The sequence below is a fragment of the Notothenia rossii genome (assembly GCF_949606895.1).
Source record: "Notothenia rossii genome assembly, chromosome: 4".
Classification (NCBI taxonomy): Eukaryota; Metazoa; Chordata; class Actinopteri; order Perciformes; family Nototheniidae; genus Notothenia; species Notothenia rossii.
This window is the reverse complement of record NC_136902.1, coordinates 64864923-64889429: the sequence shown is the minus strand read 5'-3', so window position 1 is coordinate 64889429 and position 24507 is coordinate 64864923. Positions and strand designations below refer to the sequence as shown.

At 40.1% G+C, this 24507-nt stretch overlaps 1 protein-coding gene across 3 annotated transcripts in view; it reads left to right on the top strand.

Moving 5' to 3' along the window:
* The first annotated feature begins 1747 nt into the window (after positions 1-1747).
* sgsm2 (small G protein signaling modulator 2) overlaps positions 1748-24507 on the top strand; it is a 132518-nt gene continuing 109758 nt past the window's right edge. For 2 of the 3 annotated variants that reach the window (XM_079677755.1, XM_079677754.1), the window contains exons 1-2: positions 1748-1959; positions 17180-17255. In XM_079677755.1, the coding sequence (XP_079533881.1) occupies positions 1900-1959; positions 17180-17255 (136 nt within the window). In that variant the 5' untranslated portion in view covers positions 1748-1899. The remainder of the gene's footprint in view (positions 1960-17179; positions 17256-24507) is intronic. The other variant, XM_079677756.1, reaches the window with a different exon arrangement.

Sequence of the window (24507 nt, the reverse complement as noted above, 5' to 3'; positions counted from 1 at the left end):
CATTTTGTCCTGGGTATGTTTTTAGAAGGCAGGTATAATGAAATATGTACAAATGAAGGATCCCCCGTTTACGTCGTTCATAGTAACCATTACTATTTCAGTCCTTTTTGATATACTGATATTAATGGCAAGCACGGTTTAATGTACAGGTCCCAGAAATGTAATTCAAAGTGTCTAGCAACAGAGTGAAAGTGATCATATTATGCTTTTTGAGGGTTTCCCTTTCCCTTCCCTTCCTACTTCTTTAAGTGGTTGACCAATCACAACCTTTTCGTTTCATTTAATCGTTTATTTGAAGAGGGACAGTGCATATTGATGAACATTTAAAACAAATAATGCTTTAAAATGTAAAAACGCCGGATTTTAGCTTTGAGCTAATTTCCACCCGTAGTCCCTCACATACAACATTTAAGAACATGACATTTATATACATAGCAAAAATAAATACATGATATGCAGAAAGAGCATGAGCAGCATATACAAGCATTAACACATGGCAATGTAGCAGCTACGACATATAAAGTGCAAGAGAAGATACAAGAGTTACATCAAGTGCAAGAGGAGATACAAGAGTTACATCAAGTGCAAGAGGAGATACAAGAGATACATAAAGTGCAAGAGAAGATAAAAGAGACACATAAAGTGCAAGAGAAGATAAAAGAGAGATAAATTGCAAGAGGAGATACAAGAGCTACATGAAGTGCAAGAGAAGATAAAAGAGATACATAAAGTGCAAGAGGAGATACCCCTGTATTAAAGTGCATTTAGCGGTGATTGCACGTTTGTTCGTTTCTCAACCATTCTTTTAGTTGACCTTTAAAACTGTGGGACAATCCCGTAACTCAGTTGGGACGCTATTCCACAATGAGCTGCCCTTAATTGATAGAACATTTTGTCCAAAAGTGGTCCGTCTACGGTGGACTTCACAGTCTCCTTTTTCTCCACAGAGCCAGCCAGCTAACCAATCAGAGCAATGTATGAGAATAATAAAGCAATATGTCCTATTTAAGAGGAATAAAACACGTTTTAGCTGAAAGGCTAGAGAATATAGGGACTAAATCTGTCAATTTAATCCCCCAAAACATGGTTTTAACTCTTAATTATTTCTTTCTTTATATTATATGATATAAATACATGAAAAAAACAAGCGAACCTCATACAAAAGTGTTTTGCTATTTTATTATTAGTGAAGGTCCTCTACATGAATAGAGGGTTTTTTCCTGAGAATTCCTTTTTTTATCTCAGTTGGAATAAGATGCTTTAGGATTTAATAACAATAAAATTGGAATCGGTATAATCTGTGAGGTGTTTAATATTGTTGAACTGAAAGACAAGGCAAAATGCATAATTAGGGGAACATGTCTTCTGATGGTTGCAGGTCTTTATGTATATAACCAACACGTCCAATCCATTTCAGTAGTTGTGTATTTTGTAGAGATTATTATAAATGTATTCTTTATATATTCTACTTGGAGGGGGGAGGGGGGCACAAAATCATAATCTCGCCTAGGGCATCAAAATGTCTAGGGCCGGCCCTGAGCAGCCCCCCCCCCCCCCCCCCCCCCCCCCCCACCCCCCCCCCACCCCCCCGCCCAGTTGACCGTTCAATAGCCCCCCCCATTATAAAGGAGATGCTATACATAACTCTACAGGTTGGTGGTGGTGCTGATGCCGAGAGGCTGCAGGTTGGGGCGGGGTGGGATGCTGGGAGTTTTTTTGTCCTCCTCCATTGATCAGCACGGTGAGGAAGGCGGGTCTTCTGACGTTGCCGTGAAGCTGCTCGGCTGCGTCAGAGTCCAGCTGAGCGAAGGAAGAAGGAAACGAGGGATAAAAGGGAGAGCGGTTCTGAGAGCGGACGAACCTGCGTCGTGTGCACCGTGGACGGACAGACGGGCAGACATGGAGGGCTCCACGGAGGAAGACTACAAAGAGAAATTATTATGGAACGTCAAACGCGAGGTAGGCGCGAATTATTGACGCCCTGTCGAGCTCCTCATTCACGTTTTTACCGTTTCATTTCACGTTATTATTCACTTAAATCACGACGCGATTCTTGGAAGTGTTTTTCCCGGGGTTATAAGGGTCTACGTTGTTATGACCTTAATTTAATTCAGTTTAAAAATGCAAGTTTCCCAAACTGGTTTTGAATAAATGTACCTAGCTAAAAATGCACCTACTTTTTGTATTAGTAGTATCTCTGTAGGCTACTAAGTATTTGGCTATCATTTCTCTATCTGATTCAGGTAAAAATGACAACAGGAATATTCCTTTAAAAATGTATAGGAATTATATGGTTCCAATACCCAAAAAACTAAAGCATTTACAAATAGGAAAATACATAAAAAGAAATAGGAATGTTGGAATGTTCCTATATTATTCCATGCACCTAAATCTTAGGTATGGTCCTAGGTCAGTACTAGCTACTATAAGTCAATTTGTAATCTGCCATAATTCATTAATGTACATGCATTACACAAGTTTTAATTGACCATATATCATCCAAATATGTTGTATTATCTCTTATGAATACCTGTGATTGCTGCATGAAATCGATTACATTCACTATAAACATATTTTTTGTAAGATCCTAGCATCCATTTATAAGCTAGCTCTCAGGGCAGAAATCATCTAAAGTGTTACAGCGATGCATCTTTTCAACACAGGTTGTATTGCTGTCTGTCTCTACCAGCAGCAGTAACATCCACGGTGCCTCCGGCTTTTTGTTCCTTGGTGATGAATTTCTCACATCTCTCCAGTGAGGAATAAATCAGTCCTCCTGTAACCTATCTACCCACTCCCATTGTATGCTGCCTTCACTGAAAGCTACAACTTTTACGGATTTCCGTGCACTGAAATGTTAGAGTAAATCAAAGACTGGATGTGACAAGGTGTGGCTCACTGCCTAAACCTCAATCTGATTGATATGAGCATTTCGTTTCTGTCATTATTATGGTAAAGAAAGGTCAATGTTAAAATATCAAGCACAAAATCCCAGATATGCGTTCTAATGAGTGTTTTCCATGCACGAAACACAAATCACCTGGCTATTCTTCATTATTTCTTTTTATTGCTTCACACAAACATATAATTGACTTATTGTAATCAGAATTTCATGTTTGGTGGTTAATGGTATCCAATGCATTCGTTATATATATTTAGTGAATTGACACCACTGCAGCTTCTTTAAAATAAAGGAAAACCTGAGTCTCAGTGTGTCACCTGGAGGTAGACAAAGTAGATCAGCGCCTATTCAATATTTGTTTTATACTCATTAATATAATGTCTAGAGCCAACATTCATTTACACAAAATGCAGGATACATCACTTATTTTTTGAGCCTTATTAGAATCCTTTCTGTCCTCCTCCAGACATCCCACAGTCACCCACGGGTTTGGGACTTCAATAATTGAACCTTTAAATCGTCTGTACCGCTAATTCTAAAAATAGCTTTAGTTCTCAGGATGTGTTTGCTACTTCACCATAAGGGAAATAAGGAGGAACATACTTGGGTCACTGGGCCACTGGAAGCTGTGTATTGATGTTAAAACTACTTTGTGCGTCAGTTGGAGGTTTTGTAAGGTCCCCACAGCTTTGCATTTCACTTTAAAGGAGCCCTATTCTGCTAATTTTCAAGTTAATATTTGTATTTTGTGCCTCAAATGTGACATGTCTCCATGCTTTAATGTTCAAAAGGCTCTTTATTTGTCTCATACTGCCTGTGCTGCAGCACCTCTTTTCACCCTCTGTCTGAAACCAGAGCCCAGTTTGCTCTGATTGGTTAGCTGGCCGGCTCTGTTGTGATTGGTCAACCGCTTAAAGATGTCCTGCTCCTTAGTCGACCACGTACAATTTGTTGGAGCGCTAGCTAGTGATGTCACTATGTTATGGAAGTTAACAAAGGAGATCAATCGAGGCGTGAACTCTGGGATTTTAGCCTTTGAGACCATTTACATGCTCAACAGATAACACACTACAGTAGAGGGAAACCCCAGAAAAAAGCATAATATGGCCTCTTTAAGATTATTGAAAGTATAATGTCTTTGTTGTCATGTGTTGTGCGATTTTCCCATTTGTTTCACATGCTTTTTATCGTCTTTTGTTCTAGAACAGTGATTCATGATAGCATCATAGCTGGATGTTAGCAGCCACAGCGGCAGCAGTTAGATTTATCCAGGCAGAAGTTGTGATACATTGGCATTTTACATTTAGAAAGGCCTTGGTTAAACCAAATTATTGGAGACTCTGAAATGTGACTTTTCTCTGTACATTAGATAAGCTCAGAAATAATGTAGCTGATTAGGTGTCATGCTGAGATCAATTTGCTCTTACATGAAGGAATTGCTGTTGCTTCTGAACCGTATTGTTCTATTTTCTTCCAAAGGTACTACATAGTCCAAAAATACAACATTTTGCAAATCTGTATTCTGCCTATCCACCCCAAAAATCAATGATGTGATTGGCTATTGTTGATCGAGGAGATGCTAGTCAATGCCATCCGACATTTTAGGAAGAGCAAACTGGGCTGAGAGAGACCTGTTTGTGCAAAGCTCCTGGTTTAAGTTACCTGTCTCTTGCAGCGGCACTCGGCTATCTCACTATTGCTTGGCAACTGAAAGCTTCAGCAGCTCCCTTAAGAAGAAGTAAAATTGCATTCGTTGGCTTTTTAATATCATGTGAATGCGACGCTGTCAGGAGATCTCTTGTAAGTGCCTTCAATGCTGCCACCAGGACATTTTTCATTGAGAGGAGGGTGAAAGCAGCAGTCCACGCAAAGCTGAAATAATTGTGTTAGACAAGGAACAAGACGTGTATCTTCTGCTTTTGCGCAATACTGAATCTCTAATAGATGTTTAATGGTGTAACACTTTCCCATTCCAACGCATAGAGAATCCTCAGAATGTATTTCCCCAGATAATTTCTCGAACAGAAGTGTCACATTTAAAATGAGGAAGTAAATTAAAAGAGTATATTCATATTGCAGCTTCAAACATACAGTTTGAAAGTTATATCGCAAATGTGTCTATTTTAGGGATGTTCTCTTCTAGTTTAACTTTTTTTATTCTCATCTTTTCTTTATTGCAAAGTGTATTCAACAATGTGAATCCCTGTGTCTCAGTCATTTTGACTTGAATGGGATACAATTGATGTGTCACTCATGTTCAAGAGAGTGTTAAAGAAAGCACTTTTTCTCTGCAGTAGTACTGTATTTTTGTGAGGTGTAAAAGTTCCATACACCCAAAGCACAAAGGTGATAATGACACATTTATAGAGACCACCGGGATCCTGGTGTCAGAGTAATGTTAGACTAAAGGGATTGAAATGACAGGACGTAAGGCTATGGTCGTAGAGCCTGAAAATGGTGGTGGAGACGAGCAAATAAGTGACATTGAAGATGAAGAGCATGATGTGAAGATGAAGTGAAAGTGGTGTTTACAGCTCCTCGTGGACCACCTCCAAATTGATAGAAAATCATCCATCCAAAGACAAATAGTTTTTCAAAGAGCTATGCCGTTTGAGATGAAATCAAGCTTTGCCAATCCTTTTTAAACCCACATACATACGACACATATAAGTGAATTTGGCTACAGTTTATTTATATTCAGAGGTACTGTTTTGATAAGATCTTTCTTGAATTTTCATTTCTGACAGTTTTTGGCAGCTGCTCTCCTTTTACAGTTCCGCGTAAACTAAAGCCAGACCAGAGGATCACCAATTTATAACAATCATCCAGTGGGGAACATCAATGACTTTACCAGATGTAACCCCAATCCATCCAGTAAATATTGAAGTGACCTAATAGTAGCACTAGAGGAAAGATTAGCTAACACCAACTCGTCAGGATTCATCAAATAAATATGAACATCAAGTTGACCGTGAAGATACAAATCTGTAAACTATGTGACAAATAAAACACTATTGAAGGGCCAAATTACAGCCAACACAATATAAAAGGATATTATTTACATTAAGTGTGCAAGGAATGGCCTATTAAATTAAATATTAATGGTGCGGTCTTTAAGTATAGCTTTTAAAATAATGTTTTACTCTTAATTATTTTTCTTTTTGGCATTGTTAAGGTGTAGCCTTCTAAGCTAATACTCATAGCTAGATAACTATACTTTCGCTGTTGCTTCTTTCTTGTTGAGAAGTCAATCTAATGACGTCAAAGAAATGCAATATGACCACAACATATGTATGTTCTCAGCAAACGCACATGACGTTGTACCTGGGCATTGGCTTACTTAATAATATTGTTTGATTCAAAACTGCTAGACTATACGAGAAGCAATTAGTCTGAAGCATATTGGCGTAAATCGTATTTTTTTTTTAGACAGTAACTGTAGTCTGTGTTAATAGTGCATAGTTAAATACATTCTATCCAAAATATGTAGCATTGTTTCTGTTTTTAATTTAAAAGTGAACTTATGTCTGCATTAAAAACTGGAGGCAATCTTATTAAAGCCGGTCTTAGCAATAGAAAGTACAAATTAAACTCCACATCCATTCAGGTCCAGTCAACATCAATCCTCTGACCAGGGTGCTGCGATCCACTGCCATAGGCTTTCATTTTTCTAATACCATTTCCTTTGTTTACCACAGTGAGCTGCCTTGACTGCCATATTGCAACTCACATTCAGTTGCCTCTTCCCTGAAGAAATATTCTGTCATTATGCAGCAGAATGTTGGATAACTTTTCCGTCTGACTGACACCTCCTCCAGGACACAATCATTTCCTTCTGCCACAATCTTATTTTATTACTTCTGTTCTGCACTACGAGCCAGACCTATAAACTGCACTGAAAACCACTTTGTACTCTGGTTTAAAATGTTCATTTTCACAGTATTTTCTTGAAGAGAAATTAATTCGACACAGGATATGGCTTTTTTTTTTGTGCAGCAGGTCAACAAGTGCATACGAGACGAGTAAAAACAGGTTCTACTAACTCGTCCTTCAGAGTCTGCCATCACTGCAGCAGCGAAAAAACAAAAGGCTGATTCTCTTTTTCCCTAATTGTCTCAGAATAAATCATGCACCACAAATATGGTTATAATATCTTATCTATAATAGTGAGTACTAGCTTTGATGACATTCGGTCTCAGTGAGCAATCTGTTGCACATTTCCTTTATTTCCAATATTTGCAGTATGTTCTCTCCAAGAGAGATTGTATGTCCTATTAGACTCAGAAAAACAATCCTCCCTTTTGGCCGCAGGGAACGCACAGTTGATGTTCTGTTGTTTGGCCCAGTCATGGACATAAGATGAAGGAAAAACAATTGTGTCCTTACATAAGTGACAGTTGGCTAATGAGCTCTTACCTCCGTGCCTCCCAGAAACCATTAGCTTCAGGATTCGTAGAAGGGTTACAAAGTTAGCCAGCTCCACTGATCCGTTTGACATAAACCAACCACATCTTGTTATTACAGTGCCATCGCCAGAACTAGCCTGTGATTTAACGGCTGCAGCTGTTAATGAATGCCCACTTTTAGTGAAAGTAAATAAATGCAAGAGTCCGTATCGGAGGCTGTCACCATGTTGTTAAACAGTAAATTATCCGTCCTCCAAATCCTCAAATAATCCTGTAAACATTAGTTGCGGCAGCCAAAGAGGCAAATAACAGTCTACTGTTGGCAAGTTCATTGAGTTACAAAACATTATAATAACAAAGTTTAAGAGGCCCTATTATGTTTTTGGGGGGTTCCCTTTCCTGTAGTGTGCTGTATAGGTTTTTGTGCATGTAAACACACATAACTGTAAGTGTAAGCTAATAGGCAAATGTTCTATAACCAAAGCCATATAGATAGAAGAGTTACGACAGCGGAAGTCAAAAACGGTTATCGTCACGTGTAGAACTACGATTTTTGGTAATTATCAGTGAATAAAGGTTTTGATTTGCAATATTTATACAACAAATCGATATGTGTATGTATTTACATCAATATTTTTTTTTAAATAAAATAGAATTTGCTAATATTAAGTGATAATATTAGGATTAGTGTGAACAACTAGTTTACATGTTAGGCTAACAGTGCCTTGGTTAAAGAGCCTGTTGCTGTTTATAGCTTTGAATTCTTTAAAACCAATATTATCTTCTTAAACTTGTATGGTAGTCAGGAGCATCACTTTCTAATGTTTATTGATATATTTAGAGGGAGGGGATCTAAAGGAATGCTTCAAAATTCAGATTAGATTCATTTCTACCATTCTCTTAAATTCATGGTAGTTGAGGACACAAGTTATCTAAATTACTAATGTCATCTTTATGGCTTTCAGAAAGGACAGGAGACCGACAGGTGACTATCAAAGGACTAGCAGCAGCAGCAGCAGGATGATGATGATGTTAAATGTGTTGTTTTAGGAACATCCATTGCAAATACATGGAATTCAATAAACATTGAATAGCATATCATGCAGTTTGTCTGTGCCTTTTCCTCCGTGTTGTCCTGGTTTGCTGTGCTGCCTCCTAGTCGCCACCATGGTTTGCTGTGCTGCCTGGGGATGCTCAAATCGCTCAGAGAAAGGAGTACGAATGTACGGCTTCCCCACTGACACAGAGCGGAGGAAAAAATGGCTGGCTCAAGTCAGCAGGAGCAATTTCACGACCAACAGCAAAAAAATATGTGAGGTTATTATATACAAACACTGCATTTGCACTTTTTCACAAAACGAAAACCACACCATTGGGAAAGCTTAATGTTTTGTTTAATACAAAAAAACAGGGAAAGGCTTGAAAAACACTGAGAGTTGAGACTCAGGGTGCAGGGTGAGGGTCTCAGTGCAGGTATTCAGGCTCCATTGAATCCCCCTCTGGTTCTTGTGCTGAAAGAGGGACTAACAGACAGGAGAAAGGGTTATACACACCTATATAGCACACCTATTGGATGGGAAATTGCCTTGGGGAGATAAGGTGTGGTCTTTGTTCCCAACTGAAGTTATGGAACTTTATTATTTGTGAGTTTAACAAAGTATGACAAATGGCATCAGTAACAGATGTGATATGAATTTCTATAAAGTTGTCTCACATTCTTGGTCATATTTTATATACAGTATGTAATGAGTATAACATGTCCAGTAAGTATAAAGTGTTTCCTAATACTGTGTATTCAACCACTATGGTATAGTGTATGGTACTATGGTATGGTGTCCTAGCTTAATCTTTTATCTGTAAACGTTCCCTAAATCTACTAATTTAGGGATAATCCACTGACATCCTTTAATACACATGTTAATTTGAATCAGATGTACTGATAATATCCGCAATATAAATCTTTAAACATCTTCTTACCTTTAAAAGTCTGTCACAAACAGTCTATTATGCTGCAACTCTACAGCTCTGCTAGCCTTGGCGCTAACTTCCGGGGAACGATTGAGAGGCTCCACGATCCGCCATTGCTGTAAAAAGTGGTCCATTGGAGTGAACGGAGATGACGTAACTCTCAGTCTATATGGCGCTGGTTCTAACTGTTGTCCCTTAGCCTGCAAATAATGCTAAATCCATAATCTCCCTCTGAAAGATGTGCTGGTGGGAACCTAATCTAACCTTTTAGTGTTGCAACTGTCTTTAATTTGCATCGCTGCCAGTCTGACTATTTTGTATGTCAAATTTATTTTTGTTACATCGTTATTCTCAAAGTGTCTAAAAGTCCTTAACACTAACAATCTCTAGGCTAATAATGTCACAAGCATTTAACTGTCACTTTATTGCTCACCTAATATTATGCATTTTCTGTGACATTATACGTATGTTCCAATAGTCCTTAGAAGCTGTGGGAATTGGATTATGTGTCCACTAAGATTTACTAGATTTCCCCCTCCAAAATATTCTAAAATGTATCAAAAAGTGCCACATTGATTAACATAAACCAGATCTAAACCCTTGACAACCAGCACTAATGAAATGGGTCCATTACCAAACACAATCAATGAAATCTTACAGTCGCTCACAGCCAGGTAAAGGTATCGACCACTCTGACTCAGGCCCGCTGTGGATCACTTTACTCTGATTCATTGGTAGAGCTATAGCTGTAGGCACATTTATGGATGTAATCTCTCTGAAGGATGTGCTCAATCACAGGCTAAAAGACTAAAGAACGAAAAGCCAAAGTTATCCAGAGAGTTCTCTCTTACCTGAGTAATTTACCTATTTATAAACACCTTCCACTAATTAAACCCTTAAAGGTATTGGAAGTTAAGTGCAAATAGGCTTTCTACAGCAATTAAGAGTAAAGCATTTACTTTGGTTGGAATGTAGGGCTGCTCAATTAATCGTATTTTAATCGCAATTACGATTTTGGCTTGCAACGATTATGAATACAACATAATCGAAATAAAATGATTATTTTGTATTGGTTTTTAAGTTGAATTATACTTAAAGTTCAGGATAATCAACTGTTAAAAACATACTGTTCAATTATTATCTTTTTCAATAAATTGATGTTTTCAAAGTAAAATAATAATCGTTTTTAATAATCGCAATATCAATTATTGACCCAAATAATCGAGATTATGATTTTTGCCATAACCGAGCAGCCCTATTGGAATATGTTATTGGTTAAAGGTGCAGTTTGTATTGGTGTAATCACATAATCAGTAATGTTAAGATTATTTCCTAATGAAAGGCTCTCGGTGATAGCGCTTTTATTCCTAATGTCACACCGTGTCCTTATCTTACCTTATCAGAATTGTTTTACTCAAGGACAAGCAGTTCCTGGTGTGGTTGGGTGTCAGGAATGGCAATATACCAGTTTGACGAGATCTGTGGGCTGATGGCATTCATCCAACTGGCCAACAAGTTTGGCAGTTTTATAAAGTAGGATATTGATACCTCTCATTTCCCTTGGACTGTGAATACTAATCTAGATACATCTCCTTAATACATTTGCACTGACAACAATATCAACCATTTCAAGTTGAATTTTGAGAGTGACCCTTTAACCTCATAGAAACCTGTAATGGTTCATTGAGTTCTACAATTCTGCTTCTGCCAGTCCTCATTACCGATTGACCCCAGAAGACGATTTGAATGCCCTCATCATTATTTCGCTTGATGATGTCAGGGGTTTTGTTTTATTTATTGTAAATTGTCTCTTTTGTGCGCCTTACTGTATGTCAGAAATTCAATCTGCTGCTGTCTATCAGTGCTTCCACTTTGCGCAACGTTCAATGAATAATCAGAAAAAGTCGGAGGCATTATAAATGGCAAGCCACTTTAGTTTAATTACCTTCATAATAGCCCACTCTATTGAGGTGAATTTTTCCCCGTTGCAGGCAGATCTAGTTAAAGCCAGATATACAGTGAAACAGAATCCATGGAGATGCTACGGATGCAGAATAATGCTGAAGGACACATCAGCAGAGCTTTCAATACAACTATGTCGTCAAAGCTGCAATACAAACATTCAAACCTGTCATTAATAAGCATTCTTGTTGTTCAAATTCTGTTTGCATTTTGATCTGATCTCTATAAGCAAATTTCTTAGGCCACGCTGATGGACATGGCAAGCAATGCCATGTATGTGCCAGAGTTTCCGTTTGATTTTTTTTTTGCCAGTCAACATGTCCGTTAAAGTTGAAATCTTCCGTACAAAATGAGAAATATGCCGGTCAAAGGTATTCTTTGGCTGGCGTCTATGTCACGTGATCTTCAAATTTCTCCCTGCAGAAAAATAAAACATGGCCGAACTTTGTTTTATTCTCAGTGGAAAATGCCTATTTTAAGGTTAGTTTGACCATTAAAATGCGTTTTGATGTCATTTGATGCGAGAAATAGGAGTTGTTATTTCAGATTATGTGTGCAGTGGATGTACATGATCTTTAGTTTACTAGTTATTACGAAGATTACTTCAGGAAATTGTGTCTATAAAACGTTTTCATTGTTACCAAGGTGGTTGCTAGGGACGCTGCTATCGATATTATTTCTGTTATGTTGTGTAACTGTTTAATGGTGTTATCTTTATTGCTACCCCCTTCCCCGTCAATGTATAGTGTTGGTCCACAGCGCAAACGTATTAGTTGAACAAAATCCTCATCTAAAATTGTGGCATAGATACGTTATTTTCCCCTGTGCAATTCTCCATTTACTCAACAATAACACATAATTATCCTTGTGTTTATTTATTTGTTTGATTAATAAACACAAGTTGGAGTCCGTCAGGAGCGAGGGTCGGAGCAGCTCATTTGCTTTAGAGAATATTACACCCGGAAGTAAGTATTCTCTCCGCTTCGCTTGACAAACCCAAACCCTGTGATAGTCCTCAAGCTCTGTGATTTGGATGTTTGAGTGTGCTCCTAGGGTTACGCCGAGCGCCGAACAGCACTTGAAATGAGATGGAACCACGGCAGACTGTCCAAAACTGGATTTGAACGGGTCCCCCCCTCCCCCACCCCGTCCCCAGAACTACACATGCTGGCTATTGTGTTTCGCAACATGTTCTCTATGGCACGTCTCTACTGGGAATTGTAGTTTTAAAAGACGTTTTCGTATTTCCCATAATAAGAACTCGCCAGTTTTAAACTGTGTACATCCCTGGAGGTTTAGGGGATAGGAAACACTCACATTTAAAACATATCATTAATAAATGGGTGAAAATGGCTTGTGCCCATAATGGGCAGCATTAATATATACCCACATGACAGCTAAGGTCAGAAGAGCTTTATTTAACAGCTGGTCTTATGTCTGTGACCCCTCCTGTTGTTAATTGATAAGCCTGAAACATGCACTTGTCAAGGTTCAGAGGCAAATTTGGCAGTAGCCATCGATCATCTTAAGATAAGATATACTTTATTGATCCCAAGCTGGAAACATTTGCGTTACATCAGCATGTGTAACAGTTGTAAATATGCAGTGGTGTTTATTTATAAATCATTTAGTATAATCACACAAATTCTGTGTTTCATATTTAATAATTCTGTCTTCTTTATTTATTGATTGTTCAATACCTGACAAGGTCGGATATGAAAAACTTGGGTCACAGGTTCCTCAACAGTGCATTACAAGACATTAAAAGAGAAAAAGCAAGCACACTCGGAATAAAGTGTTATTTTTTATTTTTTATTTTATTTCGGTCTGTTTCCGGTATTTGTTTATGAAGATGTGATGTGAGATGTGAGACTGGAATTGCACAGGGGAAATAACGTTTCCATGCCACAATTTTAGATGCGGATTTTGTTAAACTAATACGTTTGCGCTGTGGACCAACACTATAAATTCACGGGGAAGGGGGGTAGCAATAAAGATAACACCATTAAACAGTTACACAACATAGCAGAAATAATATCGAAAGCAGCGTCCCTAGCAACCACCTTGGTAACAATGAAAACGTTGTATAGACACAATTTCCTCAACTAATTTTCGTAATAACTAGCAAACTAAAGATCATGTACATCCACAGCACACACAATCTGAAATAACAACTCATATTTCTTGCATCAAATGACATCAAAACGCATTTAATGGCCAAACTAACCTTAAAATAGGCATTTTCCACCGAGAATAAAACGAAGTTCGGCCATGTTTTTTTATTCTGCAGGGAGAAATTTGAAGATCACATGACATAGACGCCAGCCATTGGAATGAATGGTGAAAAAAAACGTAGGGATCTTACAATTTCAGAGGCGTTTTTGTAGAAATACTACGTCCTACGTTGTGGACCAACGTAGTTATTATTACACGTTTTTTTGTGTGACTGGATTGGATGTTCTAACTTGAAGTGTATGTTTTGCTCCGCTCACCGGTCCGTCACAGCGGTGGAGCTGCAGGTGATCATAGAGCTGTATCCTGTAGAGCTACAGGTGATCATAGAGCTGCATCATGTAGAGCTGCAGGTGATCATAGAGCTGCATCATGTAGAGCTTCAGGTGATCATAGAGCTGCATCATGTAGAGCTTCAGGTGATCATAGAGCTGCATCATGTAGAGCTTCAGGTGATCATAGAGCTGCATCATGTAGAGTTGCAGGTGATCATGCATAGCTGTGTGTCTCAGTCAGCAGCAGCTGATCCTGATCTCTGATATTTCTCTCCCGTCCGATTAGACTGCACTCGCGTTTATGTCCATATCGATCACATCTAGCTAGTTCTAGCTAATGATATGACTGCCTGCTTATCAAAGGACACCTAAACAATAAGCGTTGCTTGGCAACGGGGTGTGGTGGCAAAGTATAGCGCAGCATTATGCATTTGTTTACATGAGGGGTCAACATGTCCCCGTCTGGTGGTTTTAGGAATAAATACGTTCTGAACTGTTTAAGTGGAAATAGTGAGTGAGAGAAGTGAAGAAACACAATCACGCAGCTCCCGCCTTCACTCGTCTGAATCAAGCGAGGAAGAGCCATGGATGTATAAGAAGAGCACAGTGATCCCTCCCACTGGAACCCGGAGGCATTACTAACAGATCAACGTACAATCAACCCATACAGGAGGATTCATCTCTTTCTCCACATTAAATGTTAGACATTAGAATTGACTATTCTTGTCTGTCACATAAGTGGCGCAAATGATGCAGTATTGCGCTAAGGGGGAATTATTTTGACCTGACATTTTGACCGGAGAGATTTAGATTTGCCGGTCTTCAGCATATTTTACCGGAAACTCTGGTATGTGGGTCTATACGATATAAATCACCCTTTGCGCCTGAAGAATTTCTAGTTGTGTTCTGGCAGCTCTGACGTATTGGAACCAAATTAATAATTTTTCTCTGTCTATGCCATTCTAAAACCTTTTTCTAATAGAGTGGTGATGATGGCGTATGTCTTGTAGGCCAACCTGGAAGTAAGCGTTGCAACAGCTCCCTTGACAAAAAACAATGTTATTTTTCGATTGGACTTCGGAATATTGCAGAAAATAACATCTGTGGCAAATTTCGTAAATGATCTCCACTTAATGACTATACTTTTATGAGTTTTGAAGCCGAAACAGAATCGCCATCAGTAAAAAGCTAATGTAAGGCTATAAGTGTACTACATCATGGTAGCATGGCTGCACGTCACCACCGCTAAACCAAAGGCTGACTCGTGTTTGGCCTGATAACGTGAAGTAGTCTTATTTTGTCACTTTTTTCGTTACACACAAAAGCTTCCGACGATCACGAGTTGGGTATTACGGATGTATTTTATGTCATAATACAAAATGTATAAACCTTCAAAGCTCTTTTAAAACACAGACCTTATTTCAGGCGTCTAACAACAAACATGTAAAAAAAAAACTTCAAGACTAGGGAACCAAAGTTGGTAAAATGCTAACTAATTTCCTAGGACTCATCCCTGCACTTATTTCTTATCGGCTTTGTCAATGCTTTCATGGTTTTACAAAACATGTTATTTTGCTCATCCCACACAATAAACTTTGAAGGATAATGAAGCTCCCTACCTCAGACCCCTTATACAGGGGAAAAGTTTGAACTGAGTGATGCTCTAGTTGTAAAATGAATTTCTTCCTGTTTACCAATTAGATCCAAACAAGGCAGAGGTGTCAGGCAGGTCCCGGATTAATTACTGCCGACAATTAATTCTATGGAGAGAAGGAACTTAGACAAGCGAACACCAGACTGACTCGACTCTCCTCCCCAGAGAAACAAGAGATAACAGCAGAAAGACTCATTTGGATGTTTCCAGGTTGCCATACTATTAATTGGAAGTCAGTGGTGCGGGGGTTTGAACAAGAGTGGCAGATCTGTTATTAGTAGCCGTCACAATTTTAAAAAGACACTGCATAATTATTTGTTTATAATTGTTTTGTTATCAGGTAGTTGCCACACAGTGGCTCAAATGTTTCCGAGAAGAAAAGCAAGTAGAAAATAATTTGGTAGCATTGTCAGCTCTGGATTTTTGGGAGCAATCCAAAATTCTACCTGAATTAAATGAAAACTCATTTTTGGGTGATCTATTTGGTTATTGTTTTGAATATTGGCCAAACAGGTGGAAAATAAGGCTTATGCACATGTGAGTCTGTTGCTAATTCAGGGGTCGACACATCCACTTTCTCATTATAGGTTAGAATAGAGGCTTGTGGTGGCCATTACTAGTCTGAGTTGGAGTGTTGGTATCTGCATGTGTGACTTCAGCCTATAGTGAAACAAAGGAACCTCAATTAGCAGAATCTGCAATGATAAAATGAGATATATAAACATAAGAAACGCATAATAAAATACAAATAATAAAATATTATATGAACATGAACTAAATTCAATTTGTATCCTTTTTTATAGAAGTTACAAAAAACATTACATTTACCGTACATTATGAGCCTGACAACAATTGTGCAATAAAAACAACATAACTAACTAAACTATATTATTAAAATGACTTATCAAGTTTTCAGCTACAACGGTTCCTTCCATTTAACTTCCATGCTAAAATTACACTATTTTGTTTGGTACAACAGGGACAACTTTTTATTATTCATTTGGGAATCAACAAACATATCAACAGTGTAAATTACTGTAATTGTTATGGTACCAGTTATGCCTCGGAATACTGGCATATTAGGAACAATTGTGATAACATTACAAATGATATCCTCCATCATAAGAATTTACAGAGAATGCACAACGGACAGAATACAAATTGAAATGTAACAGCACTTTAGTGTATTGTGAACCATTCATATAAATCTCTTTCTAATCCTTTACATTTGATCTTGCACCACTTTTAACACTTCTCCTCGACCAACCCTTCAAGATATGGTATATCGACCAATATGACCAAGTTTCTAGGGCGAATAATATTTGTGCTTTCAGGAGGATGACACCTCAAGTTTTGGAGCCCAGCCCAGCCCCGCCCCGCCCCGCCCTTCACAAACAGAGCAGAGGGAGAATGTGAATACGCAAAGCAGTGGCCATTGAAACATGCACATACATTGGATAAATAACATAGGCGTTTAGTTTACTTTATTTAATAAAAGAGCACATGTTCAATGTGAAAAGTGACCGTAAACAGATTACTTCAGTTGCAATTTGGTGCTATATATTTTTTTTTTAAATAAAAAAAACACCTTGAATTTCAGGCAGGGCGCGGGGCACCGTTGGCAGTCATGAGTATGTATATGACACTGTGATGCCCAAGTCAAGGTTATTATTGTAGTGTGTATAAGTGTATGTAATCATCTTTTAACGACTGATGTAAAACTGAAGCAGAATACCTTGACTGCGAACAAACGTTGGCTCCTTTGTGCCTTTGTCTGTAGGTGAAGCAGATTATGGAGGAAGCGGTGACGAAGAAATTTGTCCACGAAGACAGCAGCCACATCATTGCTCTGTGCAGTAAGTACGCTCTTCTGGTTCTCTCTGGATACACACACACACACACACACACACATTTTCTCTTCCGCTCTGTCTTGTACACACACTTGTTGAACTCCTCAGCAGGTGACTGGGTGCTGCTTCTCCGTCAAGGACACTGCTTGACGTCAGTGTGCCTCTTACTATGCTACTGCATCAATGGAAAGTTAATAATCACAATAGAGCTAATGGAAACTCATTTTAGAGACAGGCTGTACAAAACCCAGGCTTTTTTAATCCGTGTGTGTATGTGTCCTGATCGTAGATAAAGGGGTTGCCCCTTCTGACCGGATGGTTGAGCAGGCACTGGTGTGTGACTCACAGCTTCCATGCTGGTCAAACAGCTGACTCTGCCTCTGGCATCAAATTAGCCAAATGACACAGAAGTATTTTAGCTTTGTATCAATTTGCCTTCTAACTTACAAGAGCTAGACTGAGCTCACAATGCGCACTATGGCAAAATTCAGTCTACTAGAGTAAAAGGAATGGTGCTCACATCACGCTCAAAATGTTCCGCCCTCTTGGCTACGTAACGGAAGTTGTTCAAATAGCCACAAATACGTTAACCCTTTTAACCATAACCCATTACAAATTAAAGTTCTGTCTGATCTTTTTTTTTTTTATTAAATTAATGAACTTACCACTATACTACTAGTGTCGTAAAGAAGCCACCATTTATTTAGTTGGGTTTATTTAGCCGTTAGTAAAAATGTGCTGCCGCTAAACTTGCTTGCTTTCTAGCTAGTTAAAAGCACCGATTGTTACCTGCGGGTAAGGGCACAGCAGCTATGAGCCATTTGAAACAATAAACACCAGAAATTCACACTGCACAATTATTCACACTGTATGACATGCAGTATATCTAGGAGAGTGTCCAAGTTGAGACACAGCCATAATGTCCGTTTCATGGGGTTCAACTTCAGACACATCAACCCCTATTGCTTCTACCTGCCCTATCAGCCGCGGTTAGCCCCAAATCAATGGACACTGCCAGCCCCCCCCACTGCCATGTTAACGTCCGACACGGTAAAACTCCAGCTACCGTTGCAGCATACAGAACAAAAGTTATTAGACTAATACATTTACTTTCTTCATCTTTCTTAGAAGTAGGCAAAGTTTAGACAGAAATACCTACTCTTCCATGTTTATCATAAATAATATACTGGGTTTGCGGCTACAATTAATTTGTCCATAATAACTACAATGTTTTTGGTCAAAATAAACTAATGACTTAATTTTCTCTGCAAATTACAACATTGCAATGAAAGCTATATAATGAAACCAGCATCAGTCGGTTAGTACAAAAAAGGATCATGAATTGTATACCGAATACCTTATGAATCATCACTAACATGTTGTATCTTTTATTTGTTCTTAAATGTCATAGAGAGAGTCTGTCTGCACATACTGTATCTATTGTCAGCCTTTTGGCACTCTTGATTTTTTCTTCGCCCTCTTGGTTTAGTCTGCATTAAGCCCTATTAACACAGGATTACTATTGGCTGTGGATTACCAGTGGTTATGTAGAGAGCATTGGAAATGAACCCTCCCTAAACCTTCGTCTTTTCGGTGACACACTGAGATGAATTTCATTTTAAAACTGTTGACCCGGCTCAAAAAGCTACAACAAAGAGGATACACACCATGTCGATGATTAACAAAAGATGTTCAGTTAGGACAAACAAATCAAAAACAGTAAAGTATGAGGTGTGGATGTCAGTGGTATCAGTAATGTAAATGCAGGGTGAGGATTGTATGGACATGTATGTGTGTGAGAGTGTTGAAGTGCACAAAGTAAAACAACTGAAGAAACTCATAATATACTCAACAAAACCGGGGTGCCTGCAGGGAGAAACAGAGAGAGAACAGAGAGGAGCAGAGAGGCTTTAAATAGCTGCAGGGCACCAGACCCAGGTGCCCTGAGCTACTGCAATCAATGCAATCACTACAGCCAATGCAGCACAGACAGAACAGCCACACCCTCTCTACTGATGACCCCACAGGGGCATCAAAGCCTCCCCCTTAAGACGGGGTCCCAAAGGGATCCACGACAACCCAATATTCTCCTTAACTCCAGCTTTTTTTCTTTCCTTCTTAGGACTGGAGGACGCTCCTCCTCCGCCGCTGTCTTTGAACTCTTGTCTTGCGATTTCGTAGTGCTTCTTCGCCTCCACTGCCTTTATGTCCCACTCCTCCTTGGGTTGGCTGGCGTTGAGCCACAGCATGTAGGCGCTCATCGGCCTCCTTCGGCCTCCTCTTCTTCGGCCTCCTCTTCTTCGCTTTGCGGGGTTTCCTCTCTTTCTTTAGTCATCACTTTGACTGTCTTCTCCTTTGTCTCAATCTCAAAGTCCAAGGACCGTGCAGGACCACTTTTTCCAGACTCCGAAACAGGTAGGTCAGTAGACATCCTATGACCCTGCACACGCGTAATAGTATAAACTGGAGACACACTTGGAAATTGTAAACCGCTCTCATCTGGCTCTACAGATGCCAACGGCCTGGAAACCACCACAGGCGGTGGCACACCCGCCCACACAGCAACTCCCCGTACCAGCTCACAATCCAGCACTACTGTATGACGTCGCACAGGAATCAAGCCCATCTCCATGCCCCTCATCAGCACAAAATCCCCCGTCTCTGACGAAAAAGGCTACACTGACTCGACAATAAATGAGTATCTAGCTGCTGTGTCACGCAACACCTTAATCGGAACATACTTGTCACTACCAACCATTGATACAACGGCTTCCGTTATGAACGGCTCAAAAACAGAACCCACATCCAAGTCGGCACAAACCAGCTTCTTATCAGGCACCATGCCCGATCCTACACCCTGCAGCTTTTTAACCAAAACGGCTGAACAACACATGGCTGGAGCATGTGATGAAGAACGAGGCTTCCCCTCAGGTTCCAGCAACGGACACTGCTCCTTCCAATGACCCTCTTCTCGGCAATAATGACATTGGCCCACTCTGGCGCCCTCGGATCGCCCCGGACCTGCAAATCTACAAGAGGGGCCTGGTGAAAACTTTGCACCACTGCGGGAATAGCCACCATCTTCTCCAATCACCCCTAGACCACTTCTCTGTAAAACTGCCTTTATGTGTCAACACAAAATCGTCCGCTAGTTCAGCAGCTCTAAGCGCGGTGGAAGGTTTCTGCTCATTTACATAAGTGGCCACATGCTGAGGGATAACGTCTTTAAAACTGTTCCAATACAATGAGTCCACAAAGACCGTCAAAACTGGCCACCTTTGCTGCCGCGCACCACCGCTGAAAATGAGAAGTAAAATCACGGATAAACTCCACATGTGTCTGCTTATCCCCCTTGACCCAACTTCTGAATTTTTGGAAGATACGCTTCAGGAACCAGTTGGTATGATTTTAACACTGCTGATTTTACTCTAGCATAGTCCAAAGCATTTTCGCCACAAACAGCAGAATAGGCCTCCTATGCTCGCCCAGTGAGTACACACTGAAGTAACAGCACTCTGTCCAAATCTGACTAGTTTCTTGCCTCTGCTATGCGTTCAAATAGAGTAAAAAAAAAAAATTCAGGGTCACGCTCATTAAACTTTGGCATTAACCGCAAGTAAGAAATAATATCGCCACTACCTGATGCCGACCTATCAGAACCATCCTCCATCGGAGCAAGCTTGCCCTCTCCAATCAGCCGTAATCTAGCATATTCCACCTCACATTTCATATTTTCCACCTCCAGCACCTTCTCCACCTCTAAACGCTTCTCTACCTCCTGCTGCTCCAACCTCAACTTCTCCTGCTCCAACCTCCAACTGCAACCTCTCCTGATTAAACTGCATGGCCAAAAGCTCCTTTTGCTGCTCGAACGTCAAACCAGCTGTCTGAACCACTACCGGCACGACCCCTGCTGCACCAGACTCACTCTTCTGCAACACCCCCTGCTCAAACAAAGATGACAGCTTTAATCTCGTGTTTCCGCTTGCTCCCTACAACAGCAATTTGATAATGCTCTGCTATTTCGACCAACTGCGCCTTCTGGCAATCTTCTAAGAAAGACACCGAGGGCGCATCCACAAATGCCGACAAAGAAGCCATAATATATTGCCTATACCCAATCAGAAAGCAAAGTATTAAACTGTCAACACGCATGGGCAAAAGACAAAACCCAACAGAGGATTTCCCCCCTAACTGCCTAACCAAAATCGTACTAATCACACCTAGTCTTCATGTGGCTTGCGGCGGGTAATTACGCACTGGAACCCGGCGGAGTTATGGAGCGACCTGCACGCAGGTAAAAACCAAGAAATCACGCGGATGTGCCCCCGAGACAGCTGTCCGAAAACAGCTGACACTAACCACGTTGCCACAACACTATGAAAAAAACAAACAGACGCAACCCAAGGGGACGCCACTTAAGCCTAGCGGGGAAATCTCTTTACAAAAGCGTAACAAACAGCAACATCTTACCTTCTGATTGGCACACAAAACCTGACGACATGTCAACCACTGAAGCTTCCTGAAACCCAAAAAACATGATGTGTCCCCCAAATAGCAGCGCCAAGCCAGCACACAGCTGGACCACATCAACTAATCAGCTGCTCAAATAACGCCATGTGCTCTGAGCACTACACAAACTTTCTAGAAATAAGCCATCTGACGAGCCCCCATTTGTTATGACCCGGCTCAAAAGGCCACAACAAAGAGGAGACACACCATTTCAATGGTTAACAAAAGATTTGTATTTAGGACAAACAAATCAAAAACAGTAAAGTATGAGGTGTGGATGTCAGTGGTATCAATAATGTAAATGCAGGGTGAGGATTGTATGGACATGTATGTGTGTGAGAGTGTTGAAGTGCACAAAGTAAAACAACTGAAGAAACTCATAATATACTCAACAAAACCGGGGTGCCTGCAGGGAGAAACAGAGAGGAGCAGAGAGGCTTTAAATAGCTGCAGGGCACCAGACCCAGGTGCCCTGAGTTACTGCAATCAATGCAATCACTACAGCCACTGCAGCACAGACAGAACAGCCACACCGTCTCTACTGATGACCCCACAGGGGCATCACAAAAACGCGGGAACTTATGTAGTTTGCTCTGGGCCATCGGCCATTTCAGTCATTTTCCTATTTACATTTTTACTTAGTCTGCAGAGGTTAGAGGGTCAATCAGTTATTATCTACAAGATGTTCTCACTTAAAACTAATCCTGGCCAATCCCTTCCACTTCAGGTCGGAATGCAGTGCGTACTGTACATGAAAGAAGATGGTTAATTTTCCTAAAATATGCTGCAATTCAAAGATTATAAAAGCCAATTCTTTCCCTCTTCGTGTTCAGACAGGACCATGTCAATTGAATTGACCTCATGGGGCAGCTGTGACTCGTCACAATAAAAGAGTGACTGCTGTGTGAGCAGAGTTCATCCTTTCATCGAGCAACATCAGTAGATCAAATGTCTCTCTCCAGAACAGCCCGGATAACATCCTTCTCTGTCCCTGTTCAAGTAGCGGAGAAATACATTGTGTAAATCTAACTGTGTGTCTTAGTTTTAGCTATTCAATATGACATTTGACGCTGCTGCGGCAGTGGAGCTGAGGCTGTCTTCCTGAGTTAACTCTGTCTTTCTTGTCTATTTGATAGTTTTATTAAAACATTTGGGAAATAAAACGTGATTGAACCATGTAGAATATTGCAACATCAAGTCAAATATAGAATAAGAAAAGAAAAAGCATAATGTGGTCATTTTTGAAAAATCCATTAAAAACTCACGAGTTTCTTTGTTCTTTTGCCCTTATGCAGTGGCGGCTGGTGAAAATTATTTTAGGTGGGGCTATTGTAATGGTGAATAAACTACACAGGAAAATTTTTGAGAAATTACCCCTTAAATTAAATTGGCTACACTATTTCATCGTTGCTGTTGTATGATTGGTGTTTAGCTACTGTATTTAGCGTCTACAGCACCTCCGCTTTTAGGGTTGACATAGACCCAAACGTCGCCCGGAGGTCCCCCGGTGTTGTTGCGGGAGCTGCTGCTCTAGCTAACGCTCCACTAGCTAACGCTACATTAGCAAAACAAACGCTTATTTCTTTTGCAAATGGTTTGGCGGGCTTCAAACACGTTCCCCTCCACTGGTTTCAACCAAGCACTAAATTAGATGTTTTCCAACCAAATACGGTTGAACTGACACTTCCCCATATTAATTTGTAAGTAGATTCGAAGATACATGAGTTTCTGACTGCCGCAAGCTGAAGCTTGGTTGCTAGGTTACTAGCAGGGTGTTCTCCAATAAGGGGCCGGGGGAAACAAAGTCAGTGATTACTGGTTCCATGTTGATTTAAATCAATACAAATTGTTGGGGGGGAACTGAAAGGCTCTTACCGTACTGGTTACTTTGCAGCCCGGACATTTTCCCCAAAACACATTTAGACGCTATCGCAACACAGAAGTACCTTTCAAATCCGATCATTTTTAAGACCTTCTAAATCATATTTAAGACCTTTCTTATTTTTTTGGTCATATTTAAGACCTTTTTAAGGCCTTACATTCAGATTATCAAATGTAAGACTTTAAGACCCCGCGGGAACCCTGAGGAGACTAAATACGAACATTATATGCAGACACAGACGTGGTTCAGAAACAAATGAATATTAGAAAACAGACCATTAAGGCAAAAACATCTAGTTTGATGGATGCTGTGTGTGTGTGTGTGTGTGTGTGTGTGTGTGTGTGTGTGTGTGTGTGTGTGTGTGTGTGTGTGTGTGTGTGTGTGTGTGTGTGTGTGTGTGTGTGTGTGTGTGTGTGTGTGTGTGTGTGTGTGTGTGTGTGTGTGTGTGTGTGTGTGTGTGTGTGTGTGTGTGTGTGTGTGTGTGTGTGTGTGTGTGTGTGTGTGTGTGTGTGTGTGTGTGTGTGTGTGTGTGGGGCACGGGCACATAGTATCTGTCTCCGGCTGTTTGAAGAGCAAGCATGGGAAACAAAAGACAGTGTTTACCTCTTTGCATCCAGCTAGTCACACACACAGTTACAATCACACTCCCTGTAATTGACATAATAGAGAACCGCAGTGACGCGTCGTAAAACCAGGAAGTAAGTTAGCATTTTTAGCACTTCCGGTTCCTTCCTCAAAAAGCAATGCATTTTTTCCATAGGGTTTTGGAAAATAGCTCAAAATAAGGTCTGTGGTTGACACAAATTTAAGAGATGAGTCGCGTTTTTTTCTACGACATTAAATACGTCATCAGTGACCCCACTG